This window comes from Xiphophorus couchianus, chromosome 9, assembly GCF_001444195.1.
Source record: "Xiphophorus couchianus chromosome 9, X_couchianus-1.0, whole genome shotgun sequence".
NCBI classification, from domain to species: Eukaryota; Metazoa; Chordata; class Actinopteri; order Cyprinodontiformes; family Poeciliidae; genus Xiphophorus; species Xiphophorus couchianus.
The window spans coordinates 31,883,128-31,902,796 of NC_040236.1; the positions used below are offsets into that span (position 1 = coordinate 31,883,128).

At 33.3% G+C, this 19,669-nt stretch overlaps 1 protein-coding gene across 3 annotated transcripts; it reads right to left on the bottom strand.

The window, feature by feature from the left end:
• Positions 1 to 3,820: 3,820 nt before the first annotated feature.
• On the bottom strand, positions 3,821 to 18,967 carry LOC114150545 (fibronectin type III domain-containing protein 7-like). 3 transcript variants are annotated; one of them, XM_028027013.1, is made up of 14 exons: positions 18,825 to 18,967; positions 17,891 to 17,906; positions 17,542 to 17,802; positions 16,513 to 16,773; positions 14,824 to 15,084; positions 14,092 to 14,361; positions 12,218 to 12,472; positions 11,259 to 11,516; positions 9,739 to 10,008; positions 8,129 to 8,383; positions 6,491 to 6,751; positions 6,358 to 6,387; positions 6,217 to 6,259; positions 3,821 to 4,012 (listed from the first exon to the last, which is right to left on the bottom strand). In XM_028027013.1, the coding sequence occupies exons 1-13, from the start codon at positions 18,876 to 18,878 to the stop codon at positions 6,228 to 6,230; spliced, it is 2,484 nt and encodes an 827-aa protein (XP_027882814.1). In that variant the 5' UTR covers positions 18,879 to 18,967; the 3' UTR covers positions 3,821 to 4,012; positions 6,217 to 6,227. The 3 variants fall into 3 exon arrangements, with proteins under 3 accessions (XP_027882814.1, XP_027882812.1, XP_027882813.1); XM_028027011.1 differs by having other exon boundaries at positions 3,821 to 4,253; XM_028027012.1 differs by having other exon boundaries at positions 3,821 to 4,256.
• Between the last annotated feature and the right edge of the window lie 702 nt (positions 18,968 to 19,669).

Consider the following 19,669-nt stretch of genomic DNA (forward strand, 5'->3'; position numbering starts at 1 on the left):
ATTATTACAATTAAACCAATATTAATATAAGTATTTTACTTTGAATCTTATCCAATTACTAATAATGTTTAGATTTAATTTTTTAAAACTTTCATGCTTTAAACTAAGAAATAGTCTCAGCTATTTTTATAAATCTGCAGGCTGGAAACTTCCTCTTTTTCCAGGAAACCTGCTTTTCCTGTTTAATGAATCTCTCTGACTGACTATGATTTCTTATGATTAGATAGAAAAAAGTAGAATTAAAGCAAAGTTTGCATGAGACAAAAACAACACACACAACTAGATTTATTTTATTGACACTTAAGTCTAATGTTGGGCCTTGATGTCACTTGAGTGATTCATTTTAAAGATAACTTTATTTATTATTACTGTTAAACTAACTTTATTGACACTTAAGTCTACTGCTGGGCCTTGATATCACTTGAGTGATTCATTTTAAAGATAACTTTATTTATTATTACTGTTAAACTAAAATCTCCAGCATGGGGAAGTGGGATGAGCTCGGATTTTCTTGACACCAGCAACAACAACCCATAAAATACTGCCAGGATTGGTGATTTGTTTTTGGTGCAAACTCAACAAAATAATAAGAAATGTTTCACATGTGAGGAAGCTTAAAGGTAAACACTAAAGCTTGATGTACAAATTTACTTAATTACATTTACTTGAGTAATTCCCTGGAAAACATTTACTTTTAGAAGTATTTTTACTACACTGTAGTTTTTACTTTTATTTGAATAATTTTATTATGAAGTATCATTTCTCTTACTTGAGTAAATTTCTGGATTTTCTACCCATTGAGTGAAAAACAAACATGTTTTAAGCAAATAAATCCACCAGACACAGACACACACCTGCAGTTTTGGTTAAAGTTTCATAAGTTTTTTTATTGAAAGAAACTGATTTGGAAAAAGTGATTTTGTTAATTTTTGCAACTTTTATGAACTATTGTCATTTTGGTCCTTAAAATGCCAAAATTTTCACTTAACTGTATGTTTTGGTCTGTCTGATTATGTCATTTATATATTAAAAATATTAATTATTAATATTAATAATTTGATCAGTTACTCAGTACTTGAGTAGGCTTTTTAAAAAATTTTACTCTTACTTGAATAATTTCTTGGACGGACACTTTTTACTTTTACTTGAGTACAAATATGTTGAAGCAGTGCCGCTCTTACTTTGGGTTCTTTAGGGGCAAAGAACCCAACGTTTTGGGGTTCTTTGCCCTCCTCTGACAACAAGCATACACTTAAAGGCATAACATTACAGTGTTTATTTTTCTTCTGGGCACCTATTTATTAGTGGTTTATATAAGGCAGCAAGTGAACATCTTTTTCTTACTGTTTGGTCTGTTAAAAGCAGGAAAAATGAGAAAACTTAAAGTGGACCTGTTGTTCAAAATTCACATTTTGCCTATTTTTGTTCTACTACTTGGGTCTTAACTGCTTCTAAAAACAGACCAAGCACTTAAACACAGTCATTTTTTTGACAAAATTTTATTTTTATTTTTTGGTGTCTGGAAAATCAGCTGTTTCAAAAACCTCCAGATTAAGTAATTCTACAGGGCCTCCGCCGTTACCTAGCAACCCCGGCGGAACTCCGCCCATTACTTGGCAACCTTAGCTGAGCTCCAGCTCGTTTGGTCAGCTGTTTTTACCGCTGATTTTGTGCAAAAAATCTCATGAAGATATTTCGTATATCAATCAATCAATCAATAAAGTTTATCTGCATAGTACGTTTCAGCAACAAGTGCTTTGTAAGTGCTGATGTAAGTGCTTTACATCATAAATTCACAAAGTCATCAACAACTGAAACATTACATTTTGCCAAATGCTGTCATTACACATGAAAATGTTGGCTAGCGTTTAATTTATTGTGGTACAAAAGCAACTGTAAGCAGGTCTAGATTTAAAGGAAGTCATTGTTTCGGGCAGTTTGCAGTTTTCCGGAAGTTCCGGATTTGTGGTGAATAGAAGCTGAAAGCTCCATACGGTTCTGGTTCTGGGGACGCAAAGCAGACCATTCATTAAAAAAGAAGCTCAATCAAATCCAAGAATCCCTGAATTTGTCTGTTTGTGTTTGATGGTATTTTTTTAAAATATTCTGTTGCTTTTCTTTTCCTAACAGCAGATTTCTCATAAACTGTTTGGGAACCTGTGATGATGTTGCTTCTGAGGGACGACTGTCGATTGAAATCACCAATATTATGTTACATATTGTATTAACGTCATTTTTTCTTTCTTCATATGATTCACAAAGTAGATAGCGCTGATAATGCAGCAAATATCAGACATTTATACTTGTTTTTTCATCAGATTGTTCACAATCTAAGTATACTTTATTTTTAAACAATTTTAGATGAAATAAACTATAATTTATGCCTTCTTGACTATTTTTACATCATTTTTGTATTATGTATTCTTTTACTTAATGCATAATACATTAGGTTTTGAGTAGCATTTTTATCAAATAAACATTTACTCTTTCCTGAGTAATTTCGTGGACGGCTACCTTTTACTTTTTTTGAGTAAAAGTATGTTGACGTAATGCTACTCTTACTTGAATAAAAATTTTTGGGTACTCTTCCCACCTCTGGTTGTTGGTTTGATTCCTTCACTTTGAAAAATAAACACAGGCTCAACGGCATTTTAAAGCGTCTCCCAACTCTACAAAACAAGCTAAAACTTGAGAAAACTTAAACCAAATGACAGATTCCTGACACCATTTTACAGATATATGGCAATAAAAGTGTATATTTATTCTGGTTATTATCAGTCTCATTAATAATTTAACTTGATAGACCTAAATTGAGACTATGGTTGTAACCTAAGTCTTTTTTTTTTTACTTCTCTTTGCAGGCAAACCAAATTGCCCCTTGGGGACGATAAATTTGATCTTAATCTGGGCGTGGATTTATTATGAAAAATGGACTGTTGTGATATGTGACGTCCATAAATCCTCCTGGCTTCCCTTCATAAAACGCTCGACACCTCAAAGGTCCGTCGGTGTCCAAGAGTTATAATTTCTTCGGTTGAGTTATTTTTCATGTGCTTTTATTATCTGTTTTCTACAGAGTCTCCGTATCTTTTATTAAACCAACCATTGTGGATGATATGAGGGCATTCTTTTCAGGCTTTCGGGACGTTAGCCAACTGAAACTTGGGCTGTGAATGAAAGGTCATGGCAGCTCAAAGTGATCCTGCTATCTGGGTGTGTGTTAAAAAACTCTCAATATTTACAAAACATTGTAAAAAGAGTTCTAGGATGATTATGTAACTTTTTTTCCCCCAAAAGCGTTGTGTTAATCTGGTTATAGATGCCTTTTTGCTTTACTATACTGCAAAAACAGAAAATATTACCAAGTATTTTGGTTTAGCTTTTAGTGTAAATATCTTATTTCACCTAGAATGAGACAAAACTCACTAATCAGTAACTTTTCAGCAGCATATAGGAGCTTGTTTAAGTCAATAATTCCTTAACATTGATTTTAATAAAAAGTACTAATAATAATATTGGGAGATTATTTTACTTTTAACATGGAAAATGTCTTTTTATAAGAAAAATAATCTGCCAGTGAAATTAGTCATGTTTCTTCAATATTAAGAAATAATTGACTTAAAACAAGCTCCTATATGTCTTACTTATAAGTGAGTTTTGTCTTATTTCAAGTGAACTAAGATATTTACTCTAAAAACTAAACAGAAATTACTTAAGATTCTGTGTGTTTGCAGTGTATGTATGTTTTATTTTTGTTTAATTCTACAATTTTAATAGAAAGTGTATATTTAAATTACAAAACAGACAACAGGAGACATAATCGATGCTGATGATATGTTTAATAACTGAAACATGTTTCCGTTTTTCACATTTAAAACACATGAATTCATCCTAACAGTATGAAACAGCGCACTGAAAATTGATGTTTATAACTGGATGTTTTCATTTAAAGATGCAAAAATCTGTATCTGCTGCTTCAATGCAAGGAGGCTTTCTGCTTGGGCTGAGGCAACTAAAAAATGACATTAAGAAAAAAATTAAAACATTTATTATTGAAAATATTTGATTTATTTCGGTTTGATTTTTGCTAGTTGTTTTACTTGGCCATTATGTTTCTATGTTATATTGTAAACAACTCAAACATGAGTAATTATTTGCTGCTGAATCATGATAAAAACATCATGTCTGGTCAAAGAGAAGAAGAAGAGATCATCCAGGAGAAAGGTGTGTTGAACTCCACCAGTGACTCGAGTCTGCTGAGAAATAAACAAAATAAAAGTTGCTCAAAAGTGAAGAAAATGTTAAAATTGTAGGTAATATTTTGCAGAGAAAATAATACATATTTTCTTTATTTCTAGCCAAAAAGTAGTCCATGTCATTTAAAAGTATGAAATAAACTAAATCTTCAGAATTAAGGAGGCTCAAATGTGCCATCAGGATCCAAAATAAAACACATGATATATGTATATTTTTCAAATTTACTTAACTATATTTTACTTTAAATCTTACACCACTAATTTCCCAGTTTACTAGCAAAATAGCATTTGAATTTTTGTCAGGAAACAAATTTTGCTTAATCTTCAACATATTTATTGCTTTATTAAGAAATAACTACATATTTAAAAAAAACACTTTCTTTTAATTTTGACAATTATAGTATATACAGTTAGTGAAAATCCAACAGCCAGTTTCTCAGAAAAGTAGATTATTACATAAGACAAAAAGAGGAAAAGGATATAAAATCTTTTTATTTTTATTTTATGTCACTAGGATATGAAATTCCCAAAGTGGAGAGCCACAGAATCCAAGTTTGAAGATTTAAAAAAAAAAATGTTTTATGTAATATTCACATTTTCTACAAATTGTATTTTCATAAGTAATAATTTTAGTCAGAAAACTGACTATTAAATCTGAATCTGGCACCAGTAGTCATCCTTTAAATCCTAAATAAATACATTTTTATAAAATTTCTAAATCACTCAAATCTGATAATTACATCCTTCGAATTAAACTTAATGTCTATTTCTCACTAAATCTTTGTACAAGTTTGAAGTCTTCATGAAATCTGCAAATAGAAGTCAAGCGCGTTTGGCGCCACCTGCTGGCGAGAAGACACGAAGCAGCAGCTTAGCTCGAGTTTATTTCCGGGTTGTCCAAACTTTCAAGTAAAAATGACAAAAAAAATAATAAAAAATATGGGAAAAGAAACAAAATACAGATTTTTTTTCTAATTTAATTACTGACTTTACTTAAATGAGAAATTGTATTTTTTGTCTTTAGAAATAGATGTAAATTATTGTAGATTCAAAATGTTAAAAAGGTTTTGAAAGTTTTCCCTATTAAAATTGATATGTATAAAAATAGCCCTGCGACAGACTGGCGACCTGTCCAGGGTGTACCCCGCCTCCCGCCTGGAACGTAGCTGGAGATGGGCACCAGCAACCCTCCCGACCCCATTAGGGACAAGGGTGAACAGAAAATGGATGGATGGATGGATGGATGGATGTATAAAAATAAGTTTATACTTGTACATCCTCTTTTGAATGTGTAAATATACTCTGTTACTGTTCTTTAGCTTGCTTTAGTTTTACATTTATTTTCTTTGTATATAACTTTTATTATGCTATGTTCAATAAAGTAGGTGTTTTTAAAGGTCTCAACTAGAAAGTAAAACATTTTTGGTCAGTTCTGAGGAATAAAAAACAATAATTAGGTTGCTGTTATTTTAAAAATAAATAGCCAAGTTTAATAAATTTATGAAAAGCACATCTGGGTGCATCAAACCCTGCTGGATACATTTTTCCTCACAAAAAAATATAAAATAAGTACTGAATATTTTGTGCTGTAGCCAACATTTTTTATATTTTAATTAGCCTTGTAATATTTTTTTTCTGGTTAAAATAAAAATAAATAGTCAAAATACAAATATGAAGGGGGTAAATTTCACTAACTTGAATTGAAGTCGTGGCCTGCACAAAATCAGTATGTGGGCCACAAATGGCCCCCAAACCACACTTTGGACTTTAGAAATAGTCCAAAGTCTACTTTATACTCCTGATTGACCAGAACTTTAGATGATTATTTTTGTCATCATTTGTATGGATGGAAAATATTTAAATTATTTATGACTTGATCATTTATTGGATTTTAATTGAATTCAGTTTTAAGATAGCGTGAAGTTATGCTAACTGTTCTTAAACAGAAACCGAAGCTTACCATAGAGTTAATCAGTCGACGCTTCTTTTTCCTCTGTAAATCACTGGAGGTAAAGAAATGGAAGTGATTATAGACATAATACAGTTATTTCTTATATTTTTCAGAAAGTGATTTAAATGTTTTAACGGGAAACACGCTCACCTGTGCCGATGTTGCTTCCCAAACAAGTGACTACAAAGACAGAAACAGAAATATTCACCCTTTTGTGCCTCATTCAAACTAAATACTTAACTACATAAATAACAGTAGTGAAGTTTTATGCGGTCGGTTGTACCTGAGTAGAGTCTGTAGGGGCAGAATGGGATTTTGCTGCCCTCTGCTGTGAGCGGCGCTACGACTAGCCGATAAACGTCTCCACACTGGATGTTTTCCATGTTGCAGCTGTTCTCCCCAGGTGAGGCGGTGCAGGTGTAGTTGCTGCTGGTGCCCAGCATCTCCACCGTGGTCCTGCGGCTGCTAGCTGTGCTGCGCCAGTAAACCCGCAGAGAGTTACTGGCCAACATGTAGAGCTTGATGCCTGATGGGCAGCAGGGGCCTGAAAGAGACAAATATAATTTATTTTGTTAAATATTCAGCTTCCTCGAACAGGACAGGTTCATGTTCCGTACAAAACATGTTCATTACATTTTTAGACAAAATCATTCTGTTTAGTTCTGCCTATTTTGAGCTCCTTCCCGAATAAGCTCTGTCTGGTTGCTAGGTAACAGGGCTGGGGTTGCTAGGTAACGGTGCAGTGCCCGCAGAGTAGTAGCTACATTTGACTACTAATGTAGTCAATGTTTTACTACACTACTTTTTACTAATTTTATTATCAAGTATTTCTACTCTTGAGTAAAATTTCTGGATTTTCTACCCACTGAATGAAAAACAAAAATGTTTTAACCAAAAATGTACCAGACACAGACACACCTGCAGTTTATATTAAAGTTTTATAACTTTTTTATTTAAAGAAACTGATTTGGAAAAAATTTATTTTGTTTGATTCTGTTATTTTTTGTTACTTATATGAATTATTGTCACTTTCGTCCTTAAAATACCAAAATTTCCACATAACTTTATATTTTTTTCCGTCTGATGAGGAAACTTTTAAATATTAAATGATTGATAATTTGATCAGTTACTCAGTACTTGTGTAGACATTTTACTAAATACTTTTTTACTCTTACTTGAATGATTTCTTAAATGGCTACTTTTTACTTTTGCTTGAGTAAAAATATGTCAAAGTTGTTCTACTCTTCTTTAAGTACAATTTTTGGGTACTTTACCAACTCAAATCAGTGTACAATAATTCAGAACAGCTTTGATCGGTCTATAAATTGTGGTGGTCATTACTGAGCTAATCGAGTCTAAATCAGAAATACTTTTAAGTTTTCCAAATGAAGTGAAGATATCAAGAATGTCAAACTGGTTTAAATATTCTCTACTTTCAGTGTAGAATAAAGTATTTTAGATTCTGATCCGAGTCTAAAAGTAAAACTTTGGAGAAACAATCTTTCCAGCTGCACAGCATCCAAAACCAGAGGAAATATCTGTTCAAAAACCAAACAAAAGAAATTACCATAACCAAATAATTATGAGCAAAAGTCAAATCAGAATCTTATGTCAGGTTTCATGCCTGTTTTTACATTTACACAGATTTTTCAAAATAATGACTAATGTTTCCTACATTTAGTTTGATTAAAACCAAGAGTCTGACATCAATTAATCCAAAAATAGTTCAATATATTATAAAATAACACTTTAAGCTGCACATTCTCAATTTTTAAAACCAAAATTACGAGTTTTTTGTGTGTAAATAATGTAGCAAAGTTACAATTATAGATTTTTTTTGTGGTGAATAATAAATTTCTGTTTGGATCTGAAGACTTTCTGTGTTGCCAGTCAACCTGTCGTCATGGAAACGGCGACCTACTGGAGGAGAAGCCCTGATAGGTGCAGTTGGTCGCCCGTCCTGTGATGCTGAACGTCTCCACGGTAACGGTGTAGTTCGTTCCGCAGGTGATGCATCCCATGAGGCAATGGGAGTCCTGGGTGTGGCAGCGGGCGTGGCCGTGCAGCGACGTCAAGGACGTGATGAAAGACTGCGCCGCCTTGGCGTGAGACCACGACACGTTGGACATGGCCTGAGTCACCTGATCCACAGTCAGGTTCACCGGGCAGCAGGGGTCTGCAGGAGAAGCAACAAATATATTCAATTATTTAGAAAAAAAACCATGTTTTTACAGTTTTTCAAATTTTTTATGGAGCTAATTGCATAAAATGACCAAAAAGTACAAGTAACATATTTTTCTTATTAGTTTGGAAAATATGTGAGATTTTTTCAAAAGTTTCATTCTCTTTCTTTATTTCAAAACTTAAAATTATTATTATTGTACTGATGATTTTGATGATGCTACTTGACAAAATGTAATGTTTGTTACAGGTTTCTCAATTGATGACAGTATGATGTTTTTATTTATTTTTATTTTTGTGATTTTATGATGTAAATATTTTGCTAAACACTGCAAAATAATACCAAGTATTTTTATCTAGTTTATAGTACAAATATCTTAATAAACTTGAAATAAGACAAAATTATCTGACAAGTAACTTTTCAGCAAAATACAGAAGCTTATTTTAAGTAAATAATTCCTTAATATTGTTATAATCACCAGATTTACTGACACTAAAACATTTGAAAGTGGTTTAACTTGGAAATAAAAGTTGCATTACATTAAAAAAACTTAATTTCTTTTGATTCTTTAATCAAACGTCAGGTGTTTATACACTGCAAAAACACAAAATCTTACCAAGTATTTCTGGTCTAGTTTTTAGTGCAAATAACTTAGTTCACTTTAAATAAGACAAAACTAACTTACAAGTAACTTAAGGAACACACAGGAGCTTATTTTAAGTAAATAAGTCCTTAATATTGATGAAAACATAATAGTTCCACTGGCAGATTATTTCACTAATATTATGGAAAAAATGTTTTGTTTCAAGTGAAGTTATCTGCCAGTGGAAATATTACTTTTTCATAAATATTAAGAAATTATTTACCTAAAAAAAGCTCCTATTTTTTGCTTAAATATATTTGTAATTTAGTTTTGTCTTAGTTTACTATAACTAATAAAAAACAAACTAAAACTAAACAATATTTAACTAAAACTAGCAAACACACTCTATAAACTAAATAAAACTAACTGAATTAGACAAACAGAAAGTCAAAATGAAATAAAACAAAAATATAATGAAAAATCCAAAATTATTAATGCCTTGCTGGTTAGATGTTTCAAATATTCAGAAATTATGGAATTTTTTTAATTTTCCTTCTAGTGACAATGAAGGACCCTTTCTTGGTAATATTATGTATAAAGATATTTAGTATTAAATTTGATAAAAATACAACTACAAAACCAGATGGTGGTTTTCAAAACTTTCAAAACAGAACCTGGTGAGCATCTTTTGAAACGCTGGATTCACACAAAATGGTTAAATCACCAACAAAAGCAGCTTTCCCAGGCCTTTTTCTCATCTTCTCACCTGTTTCCAGGAAGGTGGAGAAGCTGGGTAAGCTGCGCCCGGCGCCGCCGGTTGCCATGACGCTAAACTCGAAGCTCGAGCCGCAGGGAAGTTCGGTGATGTCGCAGCTATTTCCGCTGGTGGTGCAGGTTTGTCCGCCATTTTTCCCGTATTCACCGTGACTCTCTGCGCTCACGGTGTAATTCGCAGCCCTGTTGTTTGGTTTCCAGCTGACACTGACAACGGAGGAGTTCTTTGGATCCAGAACCAGGTCTGTAGGCATGCAGGGAGCTGGAGGGGAAGAAAGAAAACAGAAAAACACACAAAGAAAAAGAAACAAAAAACATTTTTTTTTTATTTCTATATTGCTCTTGTGCCAGATTATAGTGATAAAAAACTAACTTTTAAAATATTAATCAGTAGCTGTGTCTCCATTCTGTAAGTTCTTAAAATTAAATAATACTGAACATTTTTCATATTGACCACTACAGTCAGGATTTCAAAACGGTTTTTGTGATTATTTGCAATCAAAATAACAGATTTCCTGGTGCTAATTTAGAAAGATTTTCAAGTAATTTTCCAACATTTGCTCTTATGTATGAAGGTAAATGTGACTTTTTGCTACTCACCACATATCAAGTAAGACTGAGGCACAAAAATTAAGAAACACTGCCATCTGCAGGTTGGAGTTAGCATGATTAACCCAATGTTTTTGACCACATTAGAGGAAAATTGCAGAGATTTGTTAACTTTGTGTGAATTTTCGTGATCGTGGCAAATATTAAGATAGCAAAAATATTTAAGTTAGCTTGCTAAATATTTAGCTATAAGTTAGCAGGCTATATGTTTAGCTTTAAGCTAAATACAAAACTTCAAACTAAACATTTATTTAGCAAGCCAAATATTTAGCTCAATACTAAATATTTAGTTAGCATAAGTATTTAATTTAATTTATTTATATTTACCGGCTAAATATGAATACATAAATATTTAGCTTGGTAAATATTCAGCAAGTCAAATATTTAGCTCAATACTAAATATTTTGTTAAATTTTTAATTTAAGTAGGCTAATATAAATATTCAGTGCCAGGTTTAATATTTAGTTAGCAAAACATTTATCTTAATCAGGCTCATGTAAATACTTAACCCAATAAATATTTAAGTTAAGAGGCTAAATATTTAGCATCAAACTAAATATTCAGCTAGCTAACTAACTGTGAAAAACTGGAGGGACTGATTGATGTAATTTGGCAGTGATAAAAACTGCTTTACTGTGACTGATTAAATAATATCTAAGCACACAACTGTAATATTGATGGCCACATGAGAACATATGGTGAGCCGTTTTGGCCTTCGTGCCATGGGTTTGACACATTTTCTAGAGTCTGAAAAATAATTTCTACAGGTCTCCAAATAGCATCAATACAATAAGGATTTTTAAGGAAATAAAATAAATAGTCAGATAAGCATTTGGCTGTAAACTGAAAGCAAAAGTAAGACGAGCAAAACTTTATCATGAAAAGCAACAGGTAAAACCTTACCTGTTGCTTTGGTGTGGGATTTGCAGGCATGGTTGCACCCACTGATTTCACTGCAAGGGGTTATCGATACGGTGTAGGAGCTGTCGCAGCTGAGGTCGGAGAGGGCGCACACCGGAGCCGTGTCGTTACAGAGGACGACCTCCGAGTTGTCAGCCGCCCTGGTCTGGTACAGCTCTGCTCCTCGCGACGCGGTCCAGGTGATCTCCAGCGTGTCGGCGCTAACCGCAGAGACAGAGACACTTTCTGGACAGCAGGGGACTGAAACACAAAAATTAACGATTCTAAACATGAACTTATGATGTCATTTAGACGCATGATGTCAAAAACTAACAGCAATATCAGCCGATTATAATGTGGGTTCATCTATCAAAGTTATACTTTTACCATTTTATTAATTCATTTGAAAGTTAACTATTTCAAATTAAATATTTTATTAGCAAGCTAAATTTTTAGTTTAGAAAGCAAATATTAAGTTGGCTAACTAAATGTAATTAGAAACCAAAATATTAGTTCCAAACTAAATATTTAGATAACAAGCCGAATATTTAGCTCCAGATGAAATATTTAGTTTGTAAACTAAACAGCTAACTAAATTTAATTAGCAAGCCAAATATTTAGCTTAAAACTAAATATGTAAGCTATCTCTAAGCTAAATATTTAACTTTAAACTAAATATTTTGCTTGCTTATTAAATATTTAGCTCCAAACAAAATAGTTAGCTTCATACTACTTTTGTTACAAACTAAATATTTAACTAGTTAACAAAATTTTGTTTGCTATTTAAATATTTTGAATATTTAGTTTGAAACGGTGACATTTAGAAATGGATGAATAACATCTTGAAAACATTACCTTTAAAAATGAACCTGCATTTATGACAGCCTAAACAAGCTAAATGCTAATTGCTAACCTAATTTCTGTTATTGTTTGATTGTGTAACTTCTGGTGCTGCTACTCACCTGTAGTGTAGTTGAGAATCGTCCCCTCGGGACCGCTGCCAGCCAGGTTGTACGCCAACACAGACATCAGGTAGGTGTAGCCACACTGGCACTGATATGTGCAGTTGTTGCTGGTGGAGTTGCAGGTTGCCTCACCGCCATCACCTTTTTTGACAAAGGCCTGATAGCCGTCTGCGTAAGGTACCGTGTTCCACGTCAGCGTGCAGTTTCCTACTGACGACTCCACAAGAGTCAGAGACTCTGGAGGACATGGGACTGTTTGCAAAAAATATGACATTTTTTTTTCAGTTTGTTTCTCAAAATAAAAATAAAAACTGATGGTTTTGTTTAAAACAGACACACAAAAATTGAGCACATATTCCATACAATCAGAGTTAAATTCAAATTTGGACGTAAAATTCCAAGCTGCATACAATTAGGAATGACAAATAAAACTGAACTTATTATAAAATTAATTACATTTTTGTATTAAATATGATTGTAATTTTGAAATTTTGTTCTTTTTTTTAATTATGGGCTTTTATGGAAAAATGTAAGTAGGAAGTGTAAAATGTGACATTTTTTGTAACTCTTCACATGGATCACAGATTATAACTTGAGAAGTAAAAAATGCTGCCACCTGCTGGTGGGACTTAGCATCACTTAAATACAATTTTACCATTTTTGGAGAAAATTTGTAATAAACACAATTATGCATTAGGATGAAAAAATGCGGGGACTTATTGATTTTCTATGAATTTCTGTGATTGCAGAATCAGACAGATTGAAGGAACTAATTGAAGTAATTTACCAGAACACAGATGATAACTGCTTTGATTTGATTTATAAAATAGTATTTCAGCACAGACTCCGCAGTCTAGAGGGCCACAAAGAAAAGCTATGGCGAACCGGATTTTGCCTCCGGGCCTTGAGTTTGACACAAGTACTATAGGGCATTAAATCTATAAAAGCCATTATTTAAACTACTGAAACGCCCAACTTTAGTTCATATTTAGTACAATTTCTACCGGTGTGTGTAGAAATTAAATGCCTATACCTACAGTATATGCATCAGAGTTGGGTTGTGACAAGTTACCTTTACTTCAGTTTACTTTGGTACCTTTATTGAAAACAATTACTTTTGGGAGTATTTTTACTACACTGTACATTTTACTTTTACTTAATTTTAGTATGAAGTATTTCTACTCTTTCTTGAATAAAATTTCTGCATTTTCTACCCACTGAATGAAAAAAACATGTTTTAACCAAACTTCACCAGACACAAACACACACCTGCAGTTTTTGTTAAAGTTTCATAAGTTTTTTTATTTAAAGAAACTGATTTGGAAACTTTTTCTTTTGCCTTATTTATTATTTTTGTTACTTATATAGATTATTATCATTTTGGTCCTTAAAATACCAAACTTCTCACTTAACTTTATATTTAAACTTGTCTGATTATGTATTTTTGAAATATTAAAGACTTACTAAATACTTTGTTACTCTTACTTGAGTAATTTCTTAGATGGCTACTTTTTATTTTTACTTCAGTAAAAATATGTTGAAGTAGTCTTACTCTTACTTGAGTATGATTTTGGCTACTCTGTCTCTACCACCTCTGGCTAGCATAAGGAAATGCTAGCAGCTAGCTAACTACTTCTGCAGCTAGTATTAGTAATCATTTATTACTAACTCAGTGAAAAATGTCATGTTTGTTTTTATTTATGTTTTTGTATGTATCTGTTTTATCTATTTATTATGACCCTTCTATGTGTCTGGAATAACAATAATGATGATAAATGCTAGCTTTTAGCTAGGATTTACTTCTGCTAGCTGCACATTTCCCTTTATTGAAACTATCTGTAACCATCTTCAGTTTTCATGTTTCTACTCACAGGTGATGAGAACCACTGGGCTGGATGGATGGCTGGGTCCGGCTTTGTTTGAGGCCGTGACGTAGACGGTGTGAACCTCTCCACAGCCCACCGGCAACAGGGTGCAGGAACTGGAGGTGCTGTTACATTTCAGGTTCTTGTTCTGGTCACTTGTCACATGATAGTCAACGGTACCATAAACGTCTTGGCTGAGTTCCCAGGACACGGCGAGTCCGGCCAGGCTGTTACTCCTCACAACCGACACACTGACAGAGGATGGGGTCGGAGGTCCTGGTAAAAAGACAATGCAAATTGTAAAAATAAAAACAAAAACCAACTATAACTTTGGGATCCACTTGTTGGAGGATACTGATTCTTTGGATGTGCTTTTAAACATTGTAAGCAGTTTAAAGCTATTTTCAATTATTTTTTACCTCCTGTTTTTTTCTACTTATAAACAAAATGTACAGTAGAAAACAAATATTTAAAATTTACTTTTATTTTTCGCCATTAGAATTTATTTAATTTCAAATATGTATCCGGAAAGAAAAATAAGAAATGCTCTTAACATTTCATAATCTAATATTACTGTGACAAGTATGTTGTTTGAAGTAAATAGGACATTTTTACATCTTAACAGACATAAATATGTGATTTAAATTATAAATTAAAGCACCCAATGCTATTTAAAACGGATTTAATGTAATAGGCGACATAAAGAATAAAAATAGGGTGTAGAATCTGTTTCCTTACGTGTGGTTTGGTTGACGTACAAACTTTCTTCTCCCTCTCGGCCTTCCGGATCCCAAGCTAAACTCTTGATGACATACAGGGATCCGGCATCCAGGCCAGTAACGGTCAGCGTGGTGTTGGTCGTGTTGTACTTCTCCTGAGTGTCTGAGCCGAACTTGTACATAAACACGGTGTAACGGACCGCGGCAGAAACAGGAGGCCAAGTCACAACAATGCTGTCGTTACTGGGAGAGGAGGTGGAGAGCTGAGGAGGTGGCAACACTGAGGAGAAGAAGAAAAACATCTGGCGAAATTAATGCCTTTAAAAAGACATTAGCTGCGTTTCCATTACAAGTGTTAGCAAAACTTTGTTAATATTCCGCTAATGTAAAAAAGAAAAAAAGGAGCAATTTTGCAATTGCGGTGATCCCGTTAAATAAGAAACGCAATTAAAATCACACATGAATAAGTTTATTCACCCAATAAGTCGTTAAAAAATACACACTGCGCCATAATCCTCCTCTACCATCTACTTCCTGTCGTCGTCTTCTTCGTGGGTTGTGGCCGTGGCAACATCCAGTTGTTGATCACGTGATACGTGTGCCGCGAAAAAGGTGCTTCACCAAATAAAACAGTTTCGATACGGCCGATAAACCACCTAATGCTAGCGCCAAAATGTTTTAGCAGAAAACATGAGTTGTTTCTAAATTGCTATGTTTCCATGAAGCAAATATATTTTCGAAATGCGCAATTATATTTTTAAATGAAAACGCAGCTAGTGTAATATCTGTGTTGGCACAGAGTTGGCAGCACTTTATTTAGCTGTCACTAGCAGTGTTTCCATTAACCACATATTTGCGCGATTACGAAAATAAATTTGCTTTATGGAAATCAAAATTTTCGCTAAGATCTTTGTACTAGGATGAGATTATTTTTTGGCTACTTCAAAATATGTGTATTTTGCAAAACGGCAAGTTACGTGATAAACAACCGGATTTTACTACTGGCAGAAAAGACAAAAAAGACGGCAGGAAGTGGTAGGAGGATGATGGCGCTCCATGGTTTTTAATGACAATAGCATGAACAAAATTATTGATATGTGATTGTTATTTAATGGAAACACCACAACTATGAAATTGGGGGGGGGGGGGGGGGGGGTTGGCACTAGCCGAATATCAACATTTGTAATGGAAAAGCAACTACTGATATGGCTTTTCCACCTTGCAATTCTTCAAATCATCTCAATTAAGTAGAAAGAAGGTTGAAATTTGGACATTTTGAGAATCTCCTGACATAAATAAAAAATAAACTGTGAAACGTATTGTTATTGAAGTTGTTTTGCTTTTGTTGTGAGTATCAGATGTTTTCCTTTGGGGTAGAAACACAAATAAGTTGCTAAAGCTGTGCAATGGGAAGCAAAAATTGGATCATCTGTTTGTGTTTTCATAAATGAGGTCAGATATAGAGTTGCCGATGATATCCGAGAAGTGCCTGAGGGATGCTGACACATTTCCTGGGTAAAACAGAACATGACACAAAATGGCAGCTCAAGTGACGTCTGCAGGGCAAATTGGACTGATTGGAAACAGCTCCGGATTTTCCTGATACATCTGAAACTCTTTAACTAACCTTAGGCTAAGATTGTTCTATTTCATTTGTATTTTGTTTCTAATAATAACCATAACAATAGAACAGTAAAGAAAGTCCTACGTGTTTTCTCCGCTACATGAGACGATGGCTGGCTCCGGCCAGCATCGTTCACAGCCATGATGCTGAGCTGGTACTCGGTGTACGGGTTGAGATACTTGATCTCAGCCGGGGAGGAGGACACCGAATCCTCTCTGAAGAAGCCATTGGTGTTCTCAACTCGTATAACGTAAGAGGTCGCCCCTGTCTTTGGGTTAAAGTCCGCCATCAAGGTTCTGCTGTCCTTTGGTTTCACGGTCCTGATAGGATCCATCATATCAGGCGCTGAAACAGAGACGCAGAGCGTGAGCTGACAGTGTTGTTTTTTTATTACTAAATTAACGTAAGAAGACAAAAAAGCATGACATTTGTAGACTATTAACTGGGGTAGATTATGTAATGATTCCTCCATCAAATGTGCATATAAAAGGTGACCTATTAAGCTTTCTTGAATAGGTTTAGGATAGGTTTACAAGCTATACGAAACATGTTCATTCAATTTTATTTTGTTTTACAAAAATCATTCTTCTTTGAGATTTGCCCATGTTGAGCACTTTCCAAAATGAGCTCTCCCGGGTAACGGGGCTGCGTCCGGCGGCGGTTGCTAGGTAACGGCAAAAAGCCAGTGGATTGTGAACTTAGATTTTTTAAACGGCTCATTTTCCAGACACTGGAAAACATTAACTTGTCATCAAAAATCAAGTTTCTACTTCTTCTTGTTTTTAGAAGAAGTAGAAACCCAAATGGAAGTAAAAAAAATTTGCAAATGTGAATTTGCAATAACAGATAATAGCTCATCGATGATAAGTCAGTTGAAATATTTTTTTTACAAGCAGAAATGCCCCAAAACAATCTTTTTTATGTAAAACATTGGCTATTGTAACTAAGAATATTTAGGACCTGCTATGAAATCAGCTCTTTGTAGATAATGAGAAATTAGTCTGGTCACTTCCTTAGGCTTTTTACCAAATACTTTTTTCCCTGAGTCACATTCACACTTTTTAAACAATTATTTTTGTACACTTTGCTGAAAACTGACTAAATTTTGCTCACCTGTTGATGTTTTGGTTGACCCAGAGCCCAGTACAGTCTGGTTTGCACTCAATGCTTCTACAGTAAAGGTGTAGGCTACATCTTGAGACAGGGAACTGATGGAGCCCATCACCGTATTTGGACCAAACATGACGAAAGCGATGGCATCGTTTGGTGAGCTCGACAGGGCAGCAGATACTTTGTATGAAGCGGCTCCGGAATAAGCGCTCCATCTGAGAATCACGGTCTTGGATGTGGTGGAGAACACAGACACCTGGATGCCTGATGAGAAAAATAATACAAATTATTTTGCGTTTGAATGGTCTGATAAAAAAATCCATTATTATCCTGATAGGACAACAAACAGTACCTGATTGTGCTGCTGCCTGCAAATTTATAGGAGGAAAAAAAATATGTCATTAATAGTTTATGCCTGAGTTAAAAAGAAGGGTACCACTTAATAATAAGGCTCTCCTTATAGATGGATAATAATTAGTTTATAGATATGTTATTAATTCATCTATAAACACCAGCAGAGGGTAGAGTACCCAAAAGTTCAAGTAAGAAAAAACTCAAGGAAGTAGCTTTACTTCAAATATTTTTTGTAATTTTGGTATTTTACGGACAAAAATGATGATAATTCATATAAGTAACAAAAAAATAACAAAATCAGACAAAATGAAATTTTTCCAAATCAATATTAAACTTGTGAAACTTTAACAGAATCTGCAGGTGTGTGTGTCTGTGTCTGGTAAATCTTTGGTTAAAACATTTGTTTTTCAGGTAGCTGGTAAAGAATACAGACATTTTACACAAGTAAAAGTAGACATACTTCATAATAAAATTATTCAAGCAAAAATAAAAAGTACAGCGTAGTAAAAATACTCATTAAAGTAATTTTTTTCAAAAAAGTTACTCTAGTAAATGTAATTGAGTAAATCTAACTAGATTTACTCAGATACACAATTCTGCTAAACAATTAATAAATGTTGATTATGCATTAATTAAAGGTGAGAAAGCTACAAAATTAAGTTCACAAATGCTTGTGGTGTTTTTAAGGTCTAGTGTAACAACTCTGGATAGAATAAATAGATGAACAGACTTGGTTCACTATTTGACAAGAAACCGTTAGATTTTGTCTCCTTCTCACCCTTAATTAATGTGTAATTAACAGTTATTAATGATTTAGAAAGAGTTTGGAGATCAATAAATAACATATTTATTAGCCATCCATAAGTAAAGCCATATTGTAAAGTGGTAACAGGAAAAGTTTGTAGCTAATTAGTAAAATTGCTTCATATTACCGGTGAATATATGTTCAGAAAGACCAAAAACACCAGCCACTTCATAGCGCCCATTCTTGATTTTAGTCTTGAAGCTCTTCCTTTTCACCTTATGCCTCCTTTTGATTCATCCACACTCCTCTCTGATATCTTCAACTGTTCCTTAAAATATAAAGTGTTTGTTCTTATTAAGACATCTGGATTCAGCTCCTCCCTCTTTGAGGAAAAAGTCCAATCATAACAAAGTGCAGGGGCCCATCTAGCAACCCCAGCTCTGCTGATTTCATTGTAGCTTAAAGGTCTAATCCATTGTATTCGCACAAGAAAATGGATTCAGTTATTTTTTATGTTTTGTTTACAAAAGTCAGAATTTTCTTTAAAAGTAACCTCAATAAGTAAATAAATAAAATAAGAGTGAATAATTAGAACAATCAATATATAACACATATTGTGTATTGTTGCTAATTGTTATAATATTCTATAATATAATAATATTTAATATTAAGTCAAATCATCGATAATTGTTTTTATAAGTGCCATTATTATACATTTACTATAAAACAAAGTAAAAAAAGATATGTCAAGACACTGCATGATGAAACAGTTATTTGATTTGCAAATAATTTAGGCATGCTTTTTGTGGAAAACATTTATTTTCTATAATTGCTTACAATTTTTTTTATACTTATGATTATGCATAAGGAATTATTGGTATATATTGGGCTTAGTATTATATTATGTAAATAAATATACTATAATATAGTATAGTATAATATAATATAAATAATTATTTTTATTAATATTCTTTTATTTTTATTTTTAAAATCCTTTCATTTTAGAATCTTCAATTTATTCTTTAATATTTT

Coding starts and splice junctions, on each gene's coding strand:
- LOC114150545 (XM_028027013.1), bottom strand. CDS start 18,878: ATGGGCGCTATGAAGTGGCTGGTGTTTTTGGTCTTTCTGAACATATAT. Junction 6,752..8,128: donor CTATCAGGGCTTCTCCTCCA/GTAGGTCGCCGT, acceptor TGTCTCTTTCAG/GCCCCTGCTGCCCATCAGGC. Junction 6,260..6,357: donor GGGAAGCAACATCGGCACAG/GTGAGCGTGTTT, acceptor CTTTACCTCCAG/TGATTTACAGAGGAAAAAGA.